The 21,216-nt window shown below is 43.6% G+C and overlaps 1 protein-coding gene across 1 annotated transcript in view; it reads right to left on the bottom strand.

The window, feature by feature from the left end:
- The window catches only part of LOC311152724 (bifunctional heparan sulfate N-deacetylase/N-sulfotransferase 4-like), a gene marked incomplete at both ends in the record, with an annotated part of 119,567 nt that extends 102,127 nt beyond the window's left edge, over positions 1 to 17,440 (bottom strand). The window contains one exon of the mRNA XM_084204028.1: positions 16,460 to 17,440. Within this exon, the coding sequence (XP_084060154.1) occupies positions 16,460 to 17,440 (981 nt within the window). The remainder of the gene's footprint in view (positions 1 to 16,459) is intronic.
- Positions 17,441 to 21,216: the final 3,776 nt, after the last annotated feature.

The raw sequence follows: 21,216 nt of genomic DNA, 5'->3' as shown, positions 1-21,216 counted from the left end.
CACTGAATAGATCATGCTTACTAATTATCACTTTCCAAGGAAAGAGCCGTGGAGCACACTGTGCAGGGACAAACAGGCACGTCTCTGTGCCTGACTAAGCAAAGACAGGGGCTTTTTTTCAGGTAATCTAAGTTGTTCTTTCAAATAGAGGCCCTTAATTGCCTGGAATCTCTCAAAACTCACGGATTTAACTTTATTAATTGATTCTTTGCTTTGTCAGTGAAGCTTCTCTCTGACACTCACAAGATACAGTTTCTTCATTATATTGCATTCTGTAGCTTTTTACATTAATCCATATAATTACCTTTTGTAGATTTCAAGTTGCTGTGTCTTTATTCTTCATAATTGGTGCATCTATTAGGAAGAAGTTGATATTTCCCTGCTATGTCCTTGTTAATTATAACTCTATCCCTCATTTACATAATAAACTTTTTGGGGTGATTTCTGCAGGAACATTTCATGCCTAATAAGAAGCAATTTGCTTTCCTTCATTAAGTACATTAAAACTTCATGCCCCAGACATCATTGACTGTAAACATTTGATTCTGCTCAAATTTAATGCACCAAGGCATTTTGCTCTGCCATATTAGGTTTATTTATGTGCTATGTTCTGGATTGTTAGCTGCTAATGAGACTTTGGCACTTATTGCTCTAAGGCCTGAACACTAACCTCATTTTAATGAGTTCATTATTTGCTGCCTTCTGAGTGGAAGACAACAAATTTTCCTTTTAATTAAAGGTCAAAACACCTCTGGCTGAGGCAAGCGTAGAGGTTATCAAATCCTAAGAGAAGGCAAATGAATGACTTTGCCTGATTTTGATGCCAAGCATGGGCTGACCAGGCTGAGGTAGAAGGTGCCTCTCTGGGGAGCAAAACTCCAAATCTAAGTTGAGTGATAACAGTGCTAAAATGCAGTACTGGATTTCTGAAGACATTGTTAAGGCAAAACAGAGCCTGACAGTCAGCCAAAGTAATTAAAGAGGCTTTCCTCCCCACCCCAAGGTCTGTGTGGATCAACAGAGCTGCTAAAGCACGAGCTCTTCCTTGCATGGGCAGCGGTGTTTGGGGTGAGGAGGGCAGATGCCACATGGATTGAGCCAACACAATGGAATCTCATCTTTTTGTTGGGGAAAGTGAGGCAAGTCTTGGGGCTCTGTATTGGGGCTGTTTTAGGGAGAGAGACGTACATGCAGCTGTGGGTTTGTGTGTGCAAGTGCACAGACAGGGACTGGTGATCCCTGAAACTTCAGTTAAACCAAAAAAAGATTGGTTATGGGAATTGATGCACAGATCCTTGTCCTTTTTCTAGTATTCTATTAGCCAGTATTGTTTGATGTGCCTTTCATTCTGTTCCTACAGCAGGTACCAGCATTAGAGACAAGGACTCTTAGGAGAGAAGGGATCAGTGTCTGTGAGATCAGCTGGTGAAAACTTAGTCTAGTTTTGGAGGAAAAATCCCAAAATTCTCTGAGATGTAGACATTGTTTAGCTTGAAAACTGCAGCTGTCAGAATGTCTTTATGACACCTCTAAACATTATTTCTGCAAAGCAGAACCAAACTCCTGACACTCAGAGGTGTCTCAGGGACATTGCCAGAAATTGAGAGCAGCAGGAAAAGCGCAGGAGGGGCGCAAGATTTGCAGGACTGAATATTTCCCCAGTGTGGAGCAGACTGCCTGGCATTTGGTCAGGGCTCCTGCTCAGTGCCCTTCCAGAGGCAATGCTATGAATGTGAATTTTGGGAAGCAGCAAAACCTCCAGATCTTGGAGGTCCATGGCAGGATCTGTGTGGTTGTGGTGCTCTGGGGCATGCCATGAGGGAGAGCTGCCAAGGAAACACCAGCCCAATTTACTGCAGAGCCTGTTGGTGAGGATGCACAATGGGAAGGGCAGGGGAGAAAGTTTCTCACTCAGTCTGGAAGGAGATCTAGGCAAGGAGGGGAAGCTGGGTATCCCTGCTTTGCAGTGTATCTGTCATTTGCTGTCATCTTGAGTTATTTGACTCGCACAGACTGGTTTGAGGAAGTGCTTCTGGCACGGGAGGATGTGCCAGTGCCTGGCTTCCCAGGGGAGCCTGGCCAAGGTTACACTGTCCCATCATCTTTTAGGGATATGACTGAGAATCTTGTCAAAAATGGGCTTATCTGCCAGTACTCCAAGTCATTATTCATTTGGGAGCAGATCCTAGTGCTGGATAGTGATTGCACTGCTGCAGGTTTCTGCTTTTTGGTGTGTGTATAAAATATGGATATGCTCACTGTATACACAATACTTTTTATTTATCTGTACTGTGGACAGAAAATACGGGCAAGTATTTGCACATATATAACTTGAACATTTACCTCTGCTTTGAGCTGGGGCTTAGATTAGATCACCTCCAGAAATTCCTTCCAACCAAAATTGTTTTTCACTTCCAGACAGTTTTCTCAGGCTTCTATGGCACGTACTTGTTATTAATACCAAGAAGTCTTTGAATGCATTTATTTTTTTTGTCCCGAACATCTGTCCTTAATGCTTGTGCAGCTACACAGCCCTGGGGGTTATTCCCAAGCTGTTCTGTGCTGCAATTTGCTGCTGGTCTGGGCTACCAAGTAATAGTTTTTACTCTAAATTTCCAGCTGAAATTTTTTGGAAGGAAAAAAGAAAAAGCAAAGACTACTTTCAACAATGTTTCTCTGCGCTGCAAGCAGCTGCTGTCAGGGTGTGATTTTTTGATTGCCTCTTCCTGCTCTTGCTCCCTCCCTGAAATCTATGCTAGGATAAAAAAATCTGACTAAGCCTGCTGTGGTCTTGGCAATTTTCAAAGCCGGTGGAATTGGAATTGATAGGAATACCACAAAGCAGTTAAAATCATAGTAATGACTGTAAGGAAGGTGTGAAATAACTAGCCACTGCTATTTTCTGACAGGAAAGCTGTCAGTAAAAAAGTGATGTCTAGCCTGACATTACTGATGGGGTCACTGTAATACTGGGATTTTAAGTTCCTTATTTTCAGCTTTCAGATTGGAGCATAAATTTCTGTCATAAGGGGGACAATCAACTCAGCTGTATCTGCACTTGTTAAAACTCAACTTGGTGAGGAATTTATAAGCCCAGGAGAGCTGAGTTGATGATTTCTGTGTGGTGAGGATTTTAGCCCACTTCCCATGCTTACAGCAGATAATACCAGTGTAGGAATTAGGAAGAATCCACATTATTGACTTAGTGGCTAGAGTTTGAAAGCAGTTTAGGGGTTGGTGTTAGTAAAATCTTTACTGGGATTTTGAAATCACTTGCCCTATACCCTATGCCAAACCTGACTGGAATAGCAGGGCCTGGATCAGAGGGAAACTGCCAAACCTCATAGAGCTGGAGACACTTCTCACCCAGTCCTTCCTGCAAATGGTGCCACTCCCAGTGCTGGCTGCAGAGCACTGGGCACAGCCAGGGCTTTGGCCCTGCCTTCTCCAGGGCTGGGACTGCATTTCCTCGTGCTTTTATTTCTGTGAAGCAGCCTGCTAATCCATAGTGCCATATAAATAATTAACAGGGAGCTCTCAGCTGGGGCTGAACACAGCCAGCTCTGGCTGCAGATCTATTTTTTATTGTAGAGCTATTACTTGAGCCTGTTCAGCATTTCCCTGGAGTTGGCTGCCTTTGTGTGAGGTCTGACAGGATAGGTGGGTTTTTTTGAAGCAAGAAAAAGGTGATGATTTGCACATATTTCTGTAGTATGTTTATTGGAAACAGAAAAAAAAAGTTTTTTACTTCTTGAATGGAATGCCCAGTTTATCAGATCTATTTCTGCTCCTGTGTTGTAACTCTGTCCTAAAGTCAGAAAACTGTCAGGAGCCTCCCTGCATTTAATTTGACCCAGAGGAGTGCATGTGTCCCAGTAGAGGTTCGGCCAGTTCCGGCTAAAGGAGATGAATTGGAGGACACTGCAGCAAATTTACCACTCACTCATGACTAAGTGGTGAATAACATCCCTGAGAACTCAGGAGGTGGCTCTTCATTTAGTATTAGGAGAGAGATGATGCTGAGTGTGACACAGATAGCCTGGCAGAGAACACCTTGACCAACGGCACAAGTGTGGGTGCACAGATACATAAAAATATCCATGGTGATCATCCGGTCTCTCTTCTTGGAAAAAGCAATTCCTGGCCTTGTTAAAAGCATCTAGCAGCAAAAAGCTCAAATGAGCAGCAAGGGGACAGTCTAACAGGGCAGAAAGTATGAATGGAGAACAGGGACCATAAATAGGAAGCAGGGTTTATTTTAACTGGGGCCACACAGATGAGTTAAGGCAATTGCTCCCATTCTGGGGAGGATCAAAGGCATTAGCCCTGGCTGGGAGCATGCACAGGAGCTGCTGCTGGAGCTGCAGGAGCACGGAGTGGGCTGCAGTGGCTCCCTGCCAGCAGTGATTGCTGCTCTGTGTCAGCCCTACCCGCTGAGAAGATTTACAGTGTGTTTGGGAGAGCGCTGAGGGTCTCCAGTATCAATCACCGCTGATGCTGAAGGATTTTCTAGGAATACTAACCAAATGTGCTGACAAGTCCTGGGAGGGGAAAAGCCAGCCTGTGTCCAAGCAGAGAGCAGGTGGCAATCCCCTGGGCTGTGGGGAGCCTGCTGGCACAAGCCCAGGGCTGAGCAGGATCCCTCCCTGCAGGTCCGTGCGGCAGGCACAGGAGCTGGTGGCACTTGGAGCAGAGCAGCGAAGGGCTTAGAGATTATTTCTTATCATTTCTGACTTTTCAGAAGCTTAAGCATTTCCAGCAAAAGAAATCTCTTGAAGAAAGGCTCTTCAGGCAGGGGAATCAGGGGAAGGCAATCTGCCAGTGGGAGATGAAGGATTATTGGTCTGGTTTTTGAAACAACATGATCAGGAATGCTTGTTTTAATTTCAGTGGCTCTGCTCCCTGTGGCTGCAGTTCAGCCTGGCCAGCATAACAGCCCCATGAAATAAAGAAGAGATGCTCTATTTCCCCATATCCAATCTGCACAAGGCAGGTGGGATTTGTCTCTCTCTAATTCCACTGTAGAGCTCCAAAGAAAGAGGCCCAAAAGGCAGGGACAGAGCCCTCATGTCAGCTCTGACCAATCAGAAAATGAATCCCTAAAATACAAATTGAATGGCAAAACCATTTCAAGGCTTTGCAGGGACAGCATCAAGGTCTAAAGTAGCATAATAATAAAAAAATGCATGTTGAGCCATAGTGGTCTTGTGGCAGCAAACTGTGCTGGTGTCAGTCACTGTGCTGCATGTCACCCACGTAAAACCCAGACTGGTCATTAGTTAGCTCAGGTCATGTTTAGGCCATGCCCCAAAATAAAGGATCAAAGTCTCTCTTTGGCACAATGCAAGTATAGGGTAAAAGAAAAGTAACACCAACAACTGCACTTTGGTGGAGTTGTATATTTGTTTTTTCTTGTGTTTTGGTGCCAGAATCCAGACTTGTTTTCTTAAGCAAAAAAAAAAAAAAAGAATTACAAATAAACTCTACAACCTGTTACAGGTGGGTACTCAGTTGCTATAAATTATTTAAAGGCTAGACTAATGGAGACTACCTTATTTATCTTCTTTAATTTATGGACTTGGATCCACTAAGGTTTAATCAGAGTGGTTTTCTGTTCCTCCACTGCCCTTGGAAATCATTCACTTGGATAACTTGTCACAAAAATAAAACTTCCTTCAAGTTCTCATCATGTACATTTATCTCAAAATTCTGAGCACCTGCCAGCAGTGTCAAATCCCTGCTTTAAATTTACTGCTCAAAAACTACCTGCCGTATATGCTTTGTGGTGGGGAATTAAGGGTTTTTTTTCAGCTCACATTCGATCACAGATTGGAGCAGGTGATACATCCTGAACTGAGGTGTGTCCTTCAGGTCTCAGGATGGGCATGTTGGCACAAGGATGGGTCTGTCCTGTGGCTCTAAGAGAGTGCCTCCTTGTGTTTGGGGCTTTTCCCTATGTGAGTCTGCCCATTGCCCACCCTCTCCATAAAAACCAGAAGCCAGGGAAGTCTGGAGAACTGGTTTCCTTGGTTATTGTGAAACTTTCATTTTGCAGAATCTTGATGAGTAAGGGTGTGCTTTAAAAACCACTAGGATTAAGTATTGCTTTTTAATATTTTTGAGATGTTTGATACTTGTCTGGTAGAGCTTAACTTCTCTGACCTTTCTTCCTTCTTTGTGATGCTGCCTTCCATTATCCAGGGAGCTGGCTTCAGGGTTTTGATAACTAGAATTGGATGTTTCTGTGCAATGAAAAGGGAATTTCAAGGCAAATGTTCTTGCTTTACACTGCATCTCTTTTACCAGAGATCAGAGAGCTTCTGCCACCCCCTGCTCCTTCAGGTTCAGAGCAGAGGGAGCTAAAGCCTTTATTGTCCTCCAGGACAGGTTTAAAATCTCTCCATCCCAGAAAATCCTCCTGCTTTACCACTGCTTTATTATCCTTCCCAGCATGAAGACAGCACAGTGAGCTGTCCAGAGGAGGAGGCTGGAAGATCCAAAGTTAAGTGGCAGTGCCCATCTTACATTTCTACTCAGTTCTCTTGAACAGAAACATGAAAGGCCAGTATGTTGTCCAACAAAATCAATCCAGACCACCAGCTGTGGCTGGCACATTTGAAATGAACCATTTCAGAAGTTCCAGTAGGCTACTTCATAAAGCTAGGTGATTTCAGGTAAAATTGAGAAGAAATCTCTTTAACAGTTGAAGGAAATGTTTCAGGTTCAAAGGTATCACCACACCTTTCTCATAAGTGGGAAAATTGCGCTCAGAGCAAAACTGAAGTACTGCTGTTCCTCAGATCACTCTGGAATAGAACCTGGCAAAAAAACTCAAACCTGCACCCTTGAGAAATTCAAGTGGTGCAATGTAATTGTGGAAAAGTGATGAAATCTTTCAGTCCTTGCAGTAACTTCCTAGGAAGGAAACTTGTGCTAACAGGAAGCCCTTCTACATGGCTTTTCCAGCCTAGCCTTGTGTACTGGAATGCTCTTCCCAGGATGCTGGTACAATCACCATCTCTGGGTGTCTTTAAAAACAGACTGGACATGGCCCTTGGTGCTACAGTCTAGTTGAGGTGTGAGGGCGTAGGTTGGACTCGATGATCTTAGAGGTCTCTTCAAACCTCATGATTCTGTGCTTCTGTGTAAGTGCCCACAGCAAGGCAGCTGCTCCCAAGCTCCCTGAGCAGACCCTAGAGGAGCAGTATGTTACTCCCAGGAGTAATAATGGCTGGTGGCAATGATAATCCAGTGACAAATCAGGGTTTGGGATCTTTTTCTAAGTCTCCTAACAGCAGAAGCTTGTGGCTTTTCTCTGTTCTCACATGCAGGAGCACGCTGGTTGGGAACCCTTGTGGTGATAGTCTCCAGCTCTTGGGAACAGGGAGGAGAGCTGATCTCACCAGCACATGGAATACTTGCATAGCATTGTCTTAAAAACAAAAGCAGCATGGAAAAGTTGGGAAGGTTTGGGTTTTGCTTGGAACAGATTATTAGTTCAGAGCCATTCATATGCATTTTGGTGGCAGCCAGAAAGTGGCATTACTGAGGCTGTTAACTTTTAAATCTACTTGCTTTTGATCTTAATCATTAAAGGCAGCACTTTTCCCTCTAAATATTCCCGTTGAAAACTGTAGCTACTTGCAGTGTATAGTATGAATTCATGTAACACAGGATCATTAAACTGGGAAAAATATGTTCAGCAAACTATCAAGCTTTTAATTATAGTTGTTACACTAAATTTCCACTCATTTCTGAAGTGAGAGATTCTATTACTCTCATAGCTGAAGGATAATGCCATAATTTTATTTTAGATGGGAATACCTGTTTAGAAATCACAAATACTGAATTGCTGCAGCAGGCTTTGCTTGGATAATGCTCTGCTAGCCAAACAGGGCTGTTTGGCAAGGTGTACAACCAGATCCTGGAAATAATTTGCAGCTGTAAGATGAGAAAGAGCTAAAAGCTGGGTGCTCTTTTTCCCTTGTGGAAAACCTCCTTTACACCTCATGCTCTCCTTTGAGCTGTGCATTCCCCCTTGTTTGCACCCTCTCTGCTTTGCTGGGGCTCAGCACACCCCATTTGTTTGGTCACCAGTGAAATGAATAATCCAGAATATTTCTGTAGGTGGAATCTCAGCTGGCTTTGAGCAGTTGAAGAGCAGAAGGGTGGCTTTAAGCATCCTACAGGTCTTTCCAGTCACAAGTTTCCTGCCCAAAATTCCCCCTGGTCTTTTAACACTCACCTTGAAATATTTACAGCAGGGATGGGTGGGTTTTGTTTCCTGATAGTGTACTGGCAGCCTGTGCCCAGTTACAGCAGAAACAAGAGGGAAAGCATATGGGAAACCATATTCCCTTTGCTAATAACAAATACAGAGGAATTACACTTTATAGTACCACAGACATGTTTGTTTATGATGCACATAAATCTTGGGATATGTTACTAGGAAGACACATGCAGAGCTTTTTTATTAAAGAATTCACATTCTGCAGCTGAACCTATTTTTTTAAATGTAATGCATTATTGTTGTTATTATTCTTACTGTTACCCACGCAGAGCATAGCCTCAGCAGTTCACACTTGTCCCTGCAACTCCTCAATTAATAAGATTATAGAGTATTTAATTTCTATTAATTATAGATTCATACAGATTAATGCTTATTTATGCATGTATATTCAATTAATTCCCAAGCATTTGTGCTAATTTGTTGAAAAACCTACAGTAAATGTTATTCCAAAGGAGGTCTCCAGTCTTGTGGCCCTCAGGGATTGAATATTACTGGAAAATGCACAAAGCACTTTGATCCTCATCCCCGGAGCCTGGCTCCCTTGTCCTGCTCTTCACCAGGCTGCTTTTCCCCAGGTACAACCTGCTGCCCTCTAAAAACAATTGGGTCTCCAGCAAGAAAAGCACTTGTGCTATCAAGAATCACTGACAGCTTGAAGAGCCAATATTTCATGAGGTTTGGGCCAGGCAGGCAAATAGAGTCTACTGTCAAAAATGTGAATTCCATCATTTTTTATACCATTTTTCACTTGAAGGGCTGATGTTTTGGGGTCAAAAACACACAGGTCCTGAAGCCAATGGTTTTAATTGAGTCTGATTCAATCCCAGCAGTTCAAGTGGAATACTGAGACAATTTTTATGAATTGCCTCAGAGTTGGTATTTTAGATTTAATATGTAATGTAAAAGCTACATTAATAATTCTGTCTTTTAAGTGTAATGAAGAGGCAGCCAAAACCTGAAATATCCATTTCCTGGGAAATTCTTGTATTAAAGGAGTGTCTCAGCAAAGTGTGAATTACTTGCATTTTTTAATTTCTGGAAGATCAGCAATTCCAAAGCTACATTTAATTATGATCTTTGGAATTTAATTTTTTTTAATATTCTACAAACTGCCCCCTTTTCCTTTAGTCTGCCAGAGCAGATGAGCTGGCAGAACACAATTTTGTTTGAATCACATTCCAGTGAAACATTCTGCCTTTCATAAATCAACGTTTTGCCACAGAAAGCTGTTTTAGTGGAGCAATCCAGGTTGATCAAGTAACAGGAATATAAACTTCCTTTTCCTCTGCCTTGTCACTTTGCCATTTTGGCAGGGTTTTCCTCCCATTTTATAAGTATAAGAATAAATGGCTAAACAAGTACGATGGAAGGAAAATTAAAATCCTAACCTCTAACATTCTGAGTTTTTCCATACCTTGGTCAGAGAGTATTAGGAAGGTGGTATTAGTTTTAATAGGTATCATTTGTGGTTTTTTAAAACTGGATGCTCAAATACCAATTAAATAACACCATCAATTAAAAAATTAAACACTGAGGTAAGGGTTTCAGTCTTTTCCTATCAGAAATCTTAAAAATAGCAGGGATGTGATGTACCAGAGGAGCGGAGTGTGTGCCACACCACAGATCCCACTTGTGTTTGGGTGTTGTCTGGAGGAAAAATGGGAACAGCAGACTAAGAGTGCTGGTAATTAGCAGAAAGAACAGAAACACAGCAAAGAGTAAGGCTTACAAACATTTAGAGAAATTGTCATGGCTTGGTAAAGGACATTTAAAATTTGTGCTTCTCAAGGGGAAAAAAATACTTGATCCATGGCTTTATTTCCTAAAGAAGGCCATGAAGTGTTTTAACTAATACACTGGCTTGTAGGAAATTCTTATTAGCATGTCCTTTAATTTTCTGGCAAATATTGAAAATTAAATTCTTAATGAAATGAAATAAAAATGGTTTTGTTTTTTCCCTGACACTCCTGGAGAGGAATTCTTGACTTAATATCTTAAGATATTATCTCTAAAATGGGTGCGACTATTTAAGTTATAAGTTACCCTATTTAACATGAGGAATTTTGTTGACACAAAATGACAAAGTTAAATTACTAAATAGTCTTATATTAGAATTTCCCCTGGGGTGAAAAAACTCAGTAATACTTCATTGGGTTTTTTCCTGCCTGGATGGAAAGAAGACAGGTGGAGGTGTAGAACACTGGAAGTAAAAGCAGTAACTGAAGGGATCTTTGGCCATATTCATGGAAAAGACAAAGGCCACAAGATGTGATTTCTGTGAGGATATGTATATAATGCTATAGGGGTGGATGGATATGTCTAAGGATTTGAAGCCAGACATAGTCAAATATTTGGTATTATACTTCATTGTGACACAGAGGTTGACAGAAAATGCTTGGTTAATTATTGCTAAGCAATTGAAGTCTCAAATTTCTCCTTTTCTCTTGGGGATTTTCTCAGTTCCTCACCTGTTTGTCCATCCTTCCCTGTACCCACCCTTTTCCTGGGCCCTGCCACTTGCACATCATTTGAATAATGCCAAGAGGGTTAAATTGAGCTTTTGCTCTAAGTGTTCCTCCTGCTCCCATTTGGATGACAAAGGCTTATTTAAAGTCACTTAAGTAACGCTGCTCCTGAAGGAGCTGCATTACGGATGGGCTCCTGCTAATGTGTTTATTGCTGCTTCAAGTGCTTTTAAGGCAATAATTATGACTGCTCTTGCAGTCTGCACTGCCTGGCCCTTCTACAGGGCCATTCCATCATTTCTGAGTGTTGTTTTCTGTGCAGGAAACAACTGCTGGGTCTCCTTTTTAACTAATATGTGTTGTTTTAAAGCTCAGGTTAATGCAGGTCTCTTGAGGGGTTGACATTAAGCAGATGTGTTTTTTGGCTCCTATGGATTCCCTAAGTGAGGCTAAATTAAAGAGTGTACCGCGTGTATCCTGGAAATGTATTCCATTTTGATATAACCTATGACTTCAGAATTATTTTGGAGAAAAAATTCAAGAAATAAGTACAAATCCAGGAAATCAGTGCAAGTGTAGAAGAGGAATGTGCCACCAGTCCGTGACACAAGTCAGCTAGGCACAAGATGTGAGCACCAGAAATCTGAATTTGACCTGGAAGACCTGCCATATCTATATAAAAAAATGTATTGTGACGTTTTTTAAACCATCAAATTTTAAAATGTTTTTCAAAAAGAAGTTCTCTTGAGCTCTTGTGGCCAGAATGAAGGACAAAAACCAGTGTGCTCTCCAGGACAGAAAAATACCAAGTGAGTTTTCCAACATAGAGGAAAATCTTGCTAGGGAGATAATTGTTCACTAAGTTCAAGAGGTAGAAAATTTGAGCCACCAGGATGTGTTTTCTGGCAAGACTCTATAAAACACTGTGAAGACCACCTAATTTTGAGTGGGAAGCTGGCAGATGAGAGAACCCCAAATCTATTAGAATTCAGGGAGGCTCCTTGGATAGACAGTCAATCCATCAGGCTGCCAAGGAGAAGAATACAGGTTCTGCTGGTGGCAAGGGAATTGTGTTTTTTAACTACACTGCTACTGAATTTCTGAATGAAAGAACAGGCCCTGTTGAAACAAAAGAAGTATGAAACATTCTGATGTGTCTTGACAAGGCACTTGAGCGGTGTTCAACACTCAAATTATTATAGAAAGAATTGGGTGATTCAAGAGACCTGAACAAGGAAAATATTGAATTAACTGTCATCTCTGATGAAGCAGAATGGAGCAGGCACTCCCATTAAAAAAAAAAATTATTAAAGTTTTCATGTAATGCCTCTCAGCTGCTTTTTGCATTCATTTTTAAGGACTTTAAGACTGTCCAAAAGTGGGAGTTGCAGACTCCATTGTGTTCTTCAGTGTCACTCTCCTGTGCTTCAGAAGGTGACAGAAGTGCCATGCAGCCTCAGGGACTAACGCTTGGCTCTGCTCTGGGTTCCTGTGCTCAGCTTCTCCCTGGGCTGGCCGTGGCCATGGTTACTTTATTGGAAGGGGCTTATTGTTATTGAAAGGTTTTGAGGGTGACTGTTTTATCTCAGAACTGACCATTCTGCCATGCCTGGTGCTGCAGCCCAGGCATTTCCAGTAGTTGCACCTGAAAGCAGCTGTCCTTGCACAAAAATCAGAGATAATCATGTGCTGGAGAGATGGAGTGGTGGAGCTCAGCTCCCTGCTGTGCCAGTACTTTTTAATTTGGAATTGCCAGGAAAGATGCAACTCCAAGATGGTTTTTGTCTTGAAAACACTAAAGTGAGCCAGAAATCACAGGCTTTAAGTGTTCCAGGCATTTTAATGATGGTGAAGGTCAAAGACAAAGTGCAGACTGTGGCAGTGAGGGGGTGTCAGATACAAGCTATTATTTCCACTGAAGGAAGTGGACTGGAGCTCGGAGGGGGAGGCAGCAGGAGAAGGCAGATGGGCTGCAGGGAGAGAAGGGAGGCCTGCAGTCAACACTAACACAAAGGGCATTGCCAGGCATGGCTCCATCATTTTATTGCAGCCCAGAAAATCCCAGGATCCTTCCATCCCTATAGTGACAATTAGAGGGGTTACAAAAAGGGGAAATGGAGCTTTTAGAGAAGGGCGCTCTGGGATATGGTGGTGCTGGGACAGGCAATTTCTCCTTGATTATCTCATCAGCTCCAGCTTCGAGAGTGGGAGAAGAGAGGGGAACAGGTACTTCCTGACTTCACACAGAAGTTGTGTTGCAGTCTAAATCCTAGAACTGAGAGGAGGGTACAAAGTGTAAAGCTATGGATTTTTGTGTCATTTGGAGTAGTTTTTTATTTGTTTTTTTTGTTAAAGGGTAAATGCCTTAGCTTTCACAGCGCTCTTGCCGGGCCTTTGAGTTAACAATAGGAGGTGTGTTTGTGAAAGGTGCTGGAAAAGCCCTGGTGGCTGCATGGAGCTCTTCCTGGGTGAGTAAATACTGTACTGCCTCATACTGTGGCAACAGAAAAAACAGCAAGACTTCAGCAAGTTCTTACTCCTTGTTTGGGTAATGCAGACCTATTTGTGCTCAGTTAAAAACAAACTTTAAAGGTGAAAGCTTTGTGTTTTTTCTGTGTGGCTCTCCCAGATAAAAAGACATTTCCAGGGTTTTTTTGCCTAATCACTGATGGCAGTGATACTGGACTCATGCGGCTGAGAAACCAGTATCATTTACAAGAACACAAATTCACTGTTTCTGCAAATTACTTGAAGAATTCTTTTGCCTTTGAAAATCAAGCACTGAGATAATATATTGGCAGGCAGGAAAGGGAGAAATTCATTTGCAGAGGCTGGCTAGGCTCAAGATAGAACTCCACAAAGCTGGGAAAAACAGCTTTCTATGGCTCTGCTGAGTTCCTGTTAATTACTTAGCCAGACATGACCTTGCACAACTTCTTCAACACCAGGGACTAGGAAATCTTCTGTGGTAAACAGAGCCCATAATAACCCTGTTCTCTAATCTCTGTTTCTGTAGCTGATGCCACCTTTTATAAAAGTGAGCGTGTGTGTCTATATATATCTCTCTCCCTGAGGCAGCTAATTGAGAAATGGCTTTGTGAGGGAATAAGAACATTTGGGTTGCAGGAAGTAATTACACAGACACAGGTTGACTTGTTTGATTACTGCTACATGCCAATATTGTTATCAGGAGACTGGCTGGCTATTAAAGCATTCCTGAGGGATTTGGGTGGGCATGGCACCTTTAGAGAGCCTAGCAGAGAGTCCCTAAATCTCTGCTCTCTGTGAGCAGCCGCAGCTCCTCCTCCCAAAGGCAGGGCAAGGCTTTGCCATCACTGAAATATCAGCCTCCTAAGTAGTTATTTTTGCCTCTCAAGCAAAGCTGCTGTGCAGTGCAGGGTGAAGGCAGGTCTGCTGGTTCTTAATTGCCTCCTTCCCCAGTGACTTGGGAGATTGTTCTCTAACTGGCTGTAATTACCCTTTTCTGTAAACTAACCAAAGTGCACTCTGCTTTCAGTGTTATGCTCATTAATAGGATTCTGTTCTGTGGGTTAATGTATGCTGGGAATGTCCAGTCTGTAGGAACAGATTGATTTGTGTAGCAAGCGTTTGTGAGACACCTTGAGGAACAAATCTCTGCCAGGTTTGAAATGAAATCCATAATGCTGAGGGCAGAGTGTCTGTGGGTGCTCAAGTTGCAGGGTGGATTTATGTGTGAAACATTCACCTAAAAAGGGGAGATAAACTTTTCATTGTCCCCAAAAGAGAGCTTGAGGGGAAGGCTGGTTCAGAGCCAGTGCCTGCAGAAGATTTCTCCCTGTGGTTGGTGTTTGTGGTGTGATGACTTGTGTGAGGTGAGGAGGGGATTTATCCTGTGAGTGGCACTTCTGGTGTTTTTGTGAGGAAAGTGGGCTGCTAATTTGGCACCGGAGAAATGTGGGAAAAAGGAGAGCTTCCCTTTGTACCCTGACTCAAACATAATGAATGGAAGAAGGCTCACCATGCATTGCTTGAAAAAAAAAAGAATTAAAAAGGTCTGAATACCAGGAGATGTTTTTTCTTGTTATTGTCTAGATATTCAGCAGTGTGGACTGGTTGGTTTTCAGATGGATAAAGACAAGCAGCACATAAATATAATTCTGACTGTTTTTAACAGCATCCAGCTCTTACTGCAGCCCCTGGATGTGGAGTTCTCTGCTGTGTTTCCTATAATGAGCACAGAAGCATGGCTGCTGTGCCAAGCACAGCTAGAAAGGTTTGACTGGCACTGTTGTTGACTGCTGGATAGTAATGGGGGTGACTTGGGCTTTTTCCTGCATAATGAGGTGATTACAGTGAGAGCTCAGCTCTGAATCTCCAAGTGTCCCTGTGTGGACACTGCTCTGCTGGCAGTGTGGGCTCTTTAAAAGCTGTGGAACAGTAACAGGCTTCCTTAGTGCAGCAAACCATGTCAGAAAGACACTCTCAAAAAGGTGCAGGCAGGAAGCTATTGCTGAAAAACTTGTTTCACAAGTGCTTTTGGAGTGAATTTCCCCTTGTATACGAGCCCTTGCTCAGAGCATTTCCCCACGTATTTCCAGAGAGAGAGCACTTGATTGCTGGGCTTGTGTGCAGTGCTCGGATCTCAAAGGCACCAGGCACTCCAAGTGCTCGGTGCTCAGAATCAGCCCTGATGAGCATTCATACACCTGGTCTGGCTAATGGAATTAGCCCAAGTGTTCTGATGTGCAAAATTGTTTCAATTGTATGTGAGACTACTGCTCTTGCTGAGTATTTGAATACCCCAGTTGTCTGGAGAGGAGGCAGATGAATATAGAAATTGTAGAAATGGGAATAAGAGTTTAGAAATTAAATAGAAATCTGCTTTTAAAAACAAAAGACTTGCTTATTGTTCCTGAAAGCATTGGGTATTTACAGGAAAAACCCTCCAGAATAAAGGCTGGAGAATGTGATATTGCATGCTCAGGGATTCAATTAATCTCTGACTATGATTCCCACATGTGGAAAATGACAAGAAATAACTGTCATGCCGTTGAGCTCTGTCTATTCTTTCCAAGTCGCACACATCTTTGAGAATTACTCTGAACAAATTTAATGGTGTCCCTGGATACAACAAATCAGGAAAATAAGTGTAGAAGAGCCCCCAGTGAGCAGTCTGTGGGCCTTTCACTCTGTCAGATGGCTATGTCACTTGCCCAAGTGCATGCTGTGCTTCCACCCTGTAACTGGTAACTTTAAATGCTTACCTGCTAGTCTGGTAATGAAAATTATCTTGCTAACTCTTAGAAGTCATGCTGGGGCTGTGACTTCTTCAGGCTCTTTTTTTCCTTTTGCTCTTTTTGGTTTTTTTAAAATTCAGTGATGGTGAGGTTTAAAAAGGCAACTGTCTTGTTCTGTTCTGGCTACTACTTTACAGCAATAGTGAGAGAAATACTAGAGAACGGGCCTCTAAAAGATACTATATATGTGCAACATACATGTGTATGCCCCTACATACACACATCCATAAGTGCATCTCTGCATGTATGTGAGGAAAATAGCTTTTAATCTCAGGTTGTGGACTATGTATCTGCTGGCTGCACTTGCGCACTTCCAGCCCTTACCAGGAAAAAGAGCTGCTCAGCTTTTTCAAGCTTTGTCTGCTTTTAAACACCCGCTAGCACACGCACATGTCTGCGATGGTATCCCCCAGTTCTTGCCTTACCTTCACATCGTTGACGTTCATCCTCGTGCCCTCCTTCCCCACGAAGATGTCGTCGATGTCCACCAGGATGTACCTCTCCAAGGAGAGCGTCAGCTTCTTTCCCGACAGGAAGGAGATGGCGTCGATGAAGATGAGCTTGTGGAGCCAGAAGGTCAGGTTGTTCCCAAAGAGGACTCTCTGGATGCCGTCGTGCAGGCCCAGGTCCTGGATGACGGTTGCATAGAGAGCAGCGCGGGGCAGCGTGGCGGGGGTGGGCCTGGCGGGCTGCAGCTCGCTCAGCAGCACGGGCTGGTAGGTGGAGTGGTTGAACTGGAACACCGTCCAGTCCTGGCCGGGCAAGGGGCCCTGCTCCACCCTGGGCGCTTTGGTGATGCGCAGCAGGGGCGAGCGAGGGTTCACCACGCAGTCTCGGAGGGCCACGTTGTTGTACAGCTGCAACGGCAGCCCTTTCAGTCTGCTGCTGGGGGAGCTGTTCTCGTTGGCTTTATGAAAACCAATTATGCTAACACTGTATTCCACACAGTATTTTTCCAGAAGCTCTCTATTCCACGAGTCCATGGACACGTACTTTAAAATGTTCTCGTATATAACGATGGTGTACTTCCCTCTCCCGTTGTCTGTGAGAGGGGGAATGTCCCCCTTGGCCGGTGCAATGACCATGTGGTACTGAAACTTGCTGGACTCGAGGATGGCAATGATTTCTTGCCCCAGCTGGGAGTACTGGCTTTCCACAAACAGGAGCACAGTGGGATCAGTCCTAGAGGGATCAATCGGCTTAGGCGTTCTCAGCTCCGCAGACCTGTAGGGCAGAAGTTTGAGGTCCTCGCACTCTGCTTGCCCAGTGGTTTCCACGAGGGCCATTTCCTGCTTGTAGCCAGTGTAGAGGAAATAGGCAGAGATGACAATACTTGCCAAGCAGAAGGTGGCCAGGAGAATGACCAGCGTTCGGAAGCTCCTGCGGAGCTTCCCGATGAGATTCATCTTTGGCGGGGCTTCCAGCTCCTGCTGGACTTAGCACTCTTCCAGGTGCTCCTCCTAATGTGCCATGGGAATGAGGAGTTGCAGAGGTTCCCCTTCCAAGGTGTTCATGTGACCATTGCAGTGCATTTATGAGGCGTTGGGGGAGGCTGTAAGGCTGTCGGAGCGGGAAGTCAAAGGATCCGGAGAGACAAATTGGAAGAGGTTTTCTCAGAAAGCAGCAGCTGCCAATAATCAATGAAGAGGACTCTTAACATTATCTGCAACAAGAAGTAAAAGAACAGTAAGTAAAACAAAATCCATAAAGCAATTAAAACCACACATTAATAAGGCTGGTGATTGGTACTGGTAATGTGAGTAAAGAGGGAAGTTTCTGAGTAGTTCAAGGAGCACTCAGTGTCACTTGCTTTCTTGGTGCATTAAGATAAGCTGCATTAAACAGCTCCCCCGTGTTCTTAGGATACAGAAATGAACTCTGAAGAAAACTTGTTGAGGATGTGCATCTCCTTATCTGCTTTTTGGATCTAAAATGCCTTGTTGCTATTGCAGATGGGAACAATGGAAGATTGTAGGGGCAAAAATTGGACAAAGTGAATCTTTGATAAATCTGGGACCATATTCTACATCAAATTCAAACTGCATAAGGGATAAATTCTCTGTTGGGTTGGAAAACTCATGTGACCAAAGTGAGAGACACGACAGGAGTTTGAGGAGAGATTTGTAGAGCTTTCTCTCCAGTTTCCATTCTGCACTTGGAGTAATCAGAGTTCATGGTCCAGTTTAGGAACAATAAAGATTCTGTGGGGATTTTCCAAGTCAATGAGCAGGCTGCTGCAACGCCAGAGTGCTGCTGTGCTTGGCTCTGCCTCCATCAGGGATCAATGGGAGGTGCTGTGTAGAAGGAGAAGCACTTCAAGGAAGCTGTTTTAGTGCTAGGTGGGCAAGTAGGTGGTGTGTGTGCTGGTCCATGACACCTCTGGCTGAAGCCCTCGCCTCTGCTCTGCCCCTGTATGGATGAAGTACGAGGTGCTTAAACCTCACTGCTCTGAAGCCCTTGTGCAATTCCTGGCAGTTCTGCCTGAGTTCAGGAGAAATTGCCGTTGATAACAGTAAACCCTATGATTCAGAGACAGTCAAAGCTAAGTAAATAAATAGCCCGTGCTGCTCTATGGATTTAAGCAGGAATTAACATCTTTGTGAATTATTGATATTGTTTGTCTATTGGAACAATGTGAGACAGTAAACAATGAATGATTTTGGAACTGCAGGGAAGAAAGGCTTTTTCCAGGCAGATCCTTCCCAGTTGACGTGTCCTCTTCCATTAACTCAGATTACACTTTTGACTTGTGTTCTGAAAACTATTCTTTCATCTTAAGGTTTGCACCTAAAAGTGGAAAATGCTTGTAAAAAGCATTTAGAAAGAACGAGTTGTTTTCTGAGACCATTTGTGACTCTGGCAGGTTCAAGCTCTTCTCTGATTTGCTTTCCTCAGTTGGAAGCTTGGAAGGAGATATTGATACCCCTGGATTGTGGGCTGTTGCAGCAATGAGTCTGCTGTGTCACACAACTGGCCAAGAGGGGAGCGAGGTAGGGACAGAAATAGGAAACCTCATCTGCATTTACTCATTTCTTATGTGACAGAACAAATGTTAGAGAAATTGCAGCTACCACCAGGATATTGAAGTCATCCTGATAATCTTAAGAGTATTTGCTCTGCTTTGGTGCTTCCCTTGTTCTACAATTGTCTGCTTGCTGGAATTTCACCTCTTTTTAAACCTCCAATTAAGATTCCTTCAAAAGATCACACTGGATTGAGTGAAGCATCCTCTGCAAGACGATGTTGGAGTTTGGATGACATTGAGAACTCACTTGGGGGTTTATCAGATCAGGACTCCTGCTCTCCGTGGGAGGGGCAGCCTCCCGGGCTGGGTCATGTGTCCTCCCCCAAAAGTGCTGACTGCAAAACGCCTGGTCGGCCAGCAAGAGAGAAGCAGGTAACTGGGAAAGAATCTTGAACTCCCCCCTCCCCGGGCTGCGCATTCTCGGCCTGCTTTGGGCACTAGAGGGCAATCGCTTCTTGCTTTTCCGAGGCAGCACCGGCTCTCCCCTCGCTCCCCAGCACACGGCCCTGCCTGCGGCCACGCTCCCGCCAGAAGGCTTCAGAAATCCCCAGGGCACTTAAAACACCTTAATTAAGACTCCGATGTTTAAATAAAAGCCAGGAGTTCTGCTCAAGGAAATGTGCCGCTGGATCACGCTGGATGCTTTGCTAATGTTCCAGCCTCCACCTGTGGCACAAGGGAATAGCTTGTGAGAAGACCTAAAATGGCACAGTTTTCCCTCAGTGTTTGGCCCTGCTGGATCTCCTGGGTACTGGTATTCCAAGCTGTCAAAACAAAAAACTTTACAAATATTACAACTTGTGTTAGTAAAACAGGAGAAGCCCCTGACTTTGTACTAGTCAAAACAAAACGATGGTCTTCACCCTAACTAGTTCCTCCCAATAACATTGGTAAAATCTCATTGAGATAAAATATTAATAATTAGATTTCATGTTATCTACTATATGTTGTATGTAGACGTTGTAATTAAGTGCAAATATTACCACTTATTGAGATATATAATTACATAAAATTGATAAAGAATTTAAACCTGCATAAGGAAACCTAGCATTGGGATGGACCTTTTTCAGTCTGCACATTGTTTCTCAACTGCTCTGTTGAACTGATTATACTGTTCAGTAAAAAAAAAATGGTGTGAAGTAATTAAAGGTTATGAAAATAAATCAGCTAAATTAGCCATTAGTGGAACTTTCTCCAAGGCATAATTGGAAGTTAAGTGCCATTTGTGCCTTTGAAACTCTCCTCCCTAAAGTTCAACAGCTTTACATTCACTCCAGAATTCAACTATCTTCAGAGAGTTCCTGTGCTAGATCAATTTGAACAACATGAAAATAGGCTGTATTTCATAATTAGTGTTACTTTATGGAGTTTAATTTTGGTAGCTGATATTTGAGGTCCTGTGTTCCTGTGGTCACTGATGAGCATTCACTGACTCTTCAGGGAGGTAATGGCCAAAGTTGGTTGAGGAATCAAGGGTGCACTCACCCAGAGTTGGTCATTCAGTAGATCTGGTCCATTCACTTGATTTCCTCCATGTGGGGCCTTTGCCCAGCAAGAGCAGAACGCTGCAGTCCGACTCTGTTGTGATGTCAGACACATCTGCAGGGACTCTAATTTTTCTTTAAATCAGGCAGCTGAAGAAAAATGGAGGTTTAAAAATTGCTGCCTCCTTTCTAAATAACACTTCCTGCTTGCCCGCAGAAGCGCATTTGATGGATGACTAAAGCGTGCTGATTGTGAAGATGATTGATTGGGAGATTAGGACGCGACTATTTAAAACCGATGGCACGACAGGCAGAGAAGCAGCCCCCTGTTAATGCCATGTGTTGGCTGTGCAGCAGGAATTAAAGCTGGCTCCTCGTGGGCCAGCTCCCACGGGCACAGCTTCCCCCAGGGCTGGATGCCTGAGCCAGCACACTTGGTGTGTGGGCTGGGGGAGCTCCTCTTACCTCTGATCATGGGTAGGCAGAGGATCTTTGAGCTTGTGAGAAGTAGAAATATTGATATGAAGCCATCAGCTCTGCTGGCTCACCCTGAGGATGGAGGTAATGGACTTGACATCTGCAGCGGGTTCAGAGCGTGTCAGTGCCCAGCAGAGCAGCAGGACCCTCACTGTTCCACAGCACTGTGGCCATTCCCAATCCCCTGCCTGCAGCA

The sequence above is a fragment of the Fringilla coelebs genome, assembly GCF_963513975.1.
Source record: "Fringilla coelebs genome assembly, chromosome: 4".
Lineage (NCBI taxonomy): Eukaryota > Metazoa > Chordata > Aves > Passeriformes > Fringillidae > Fringilla > Fringilla coelebs.
This window is presented reverse-complemented; position numbering and strand designations above follow the sequence as displayed.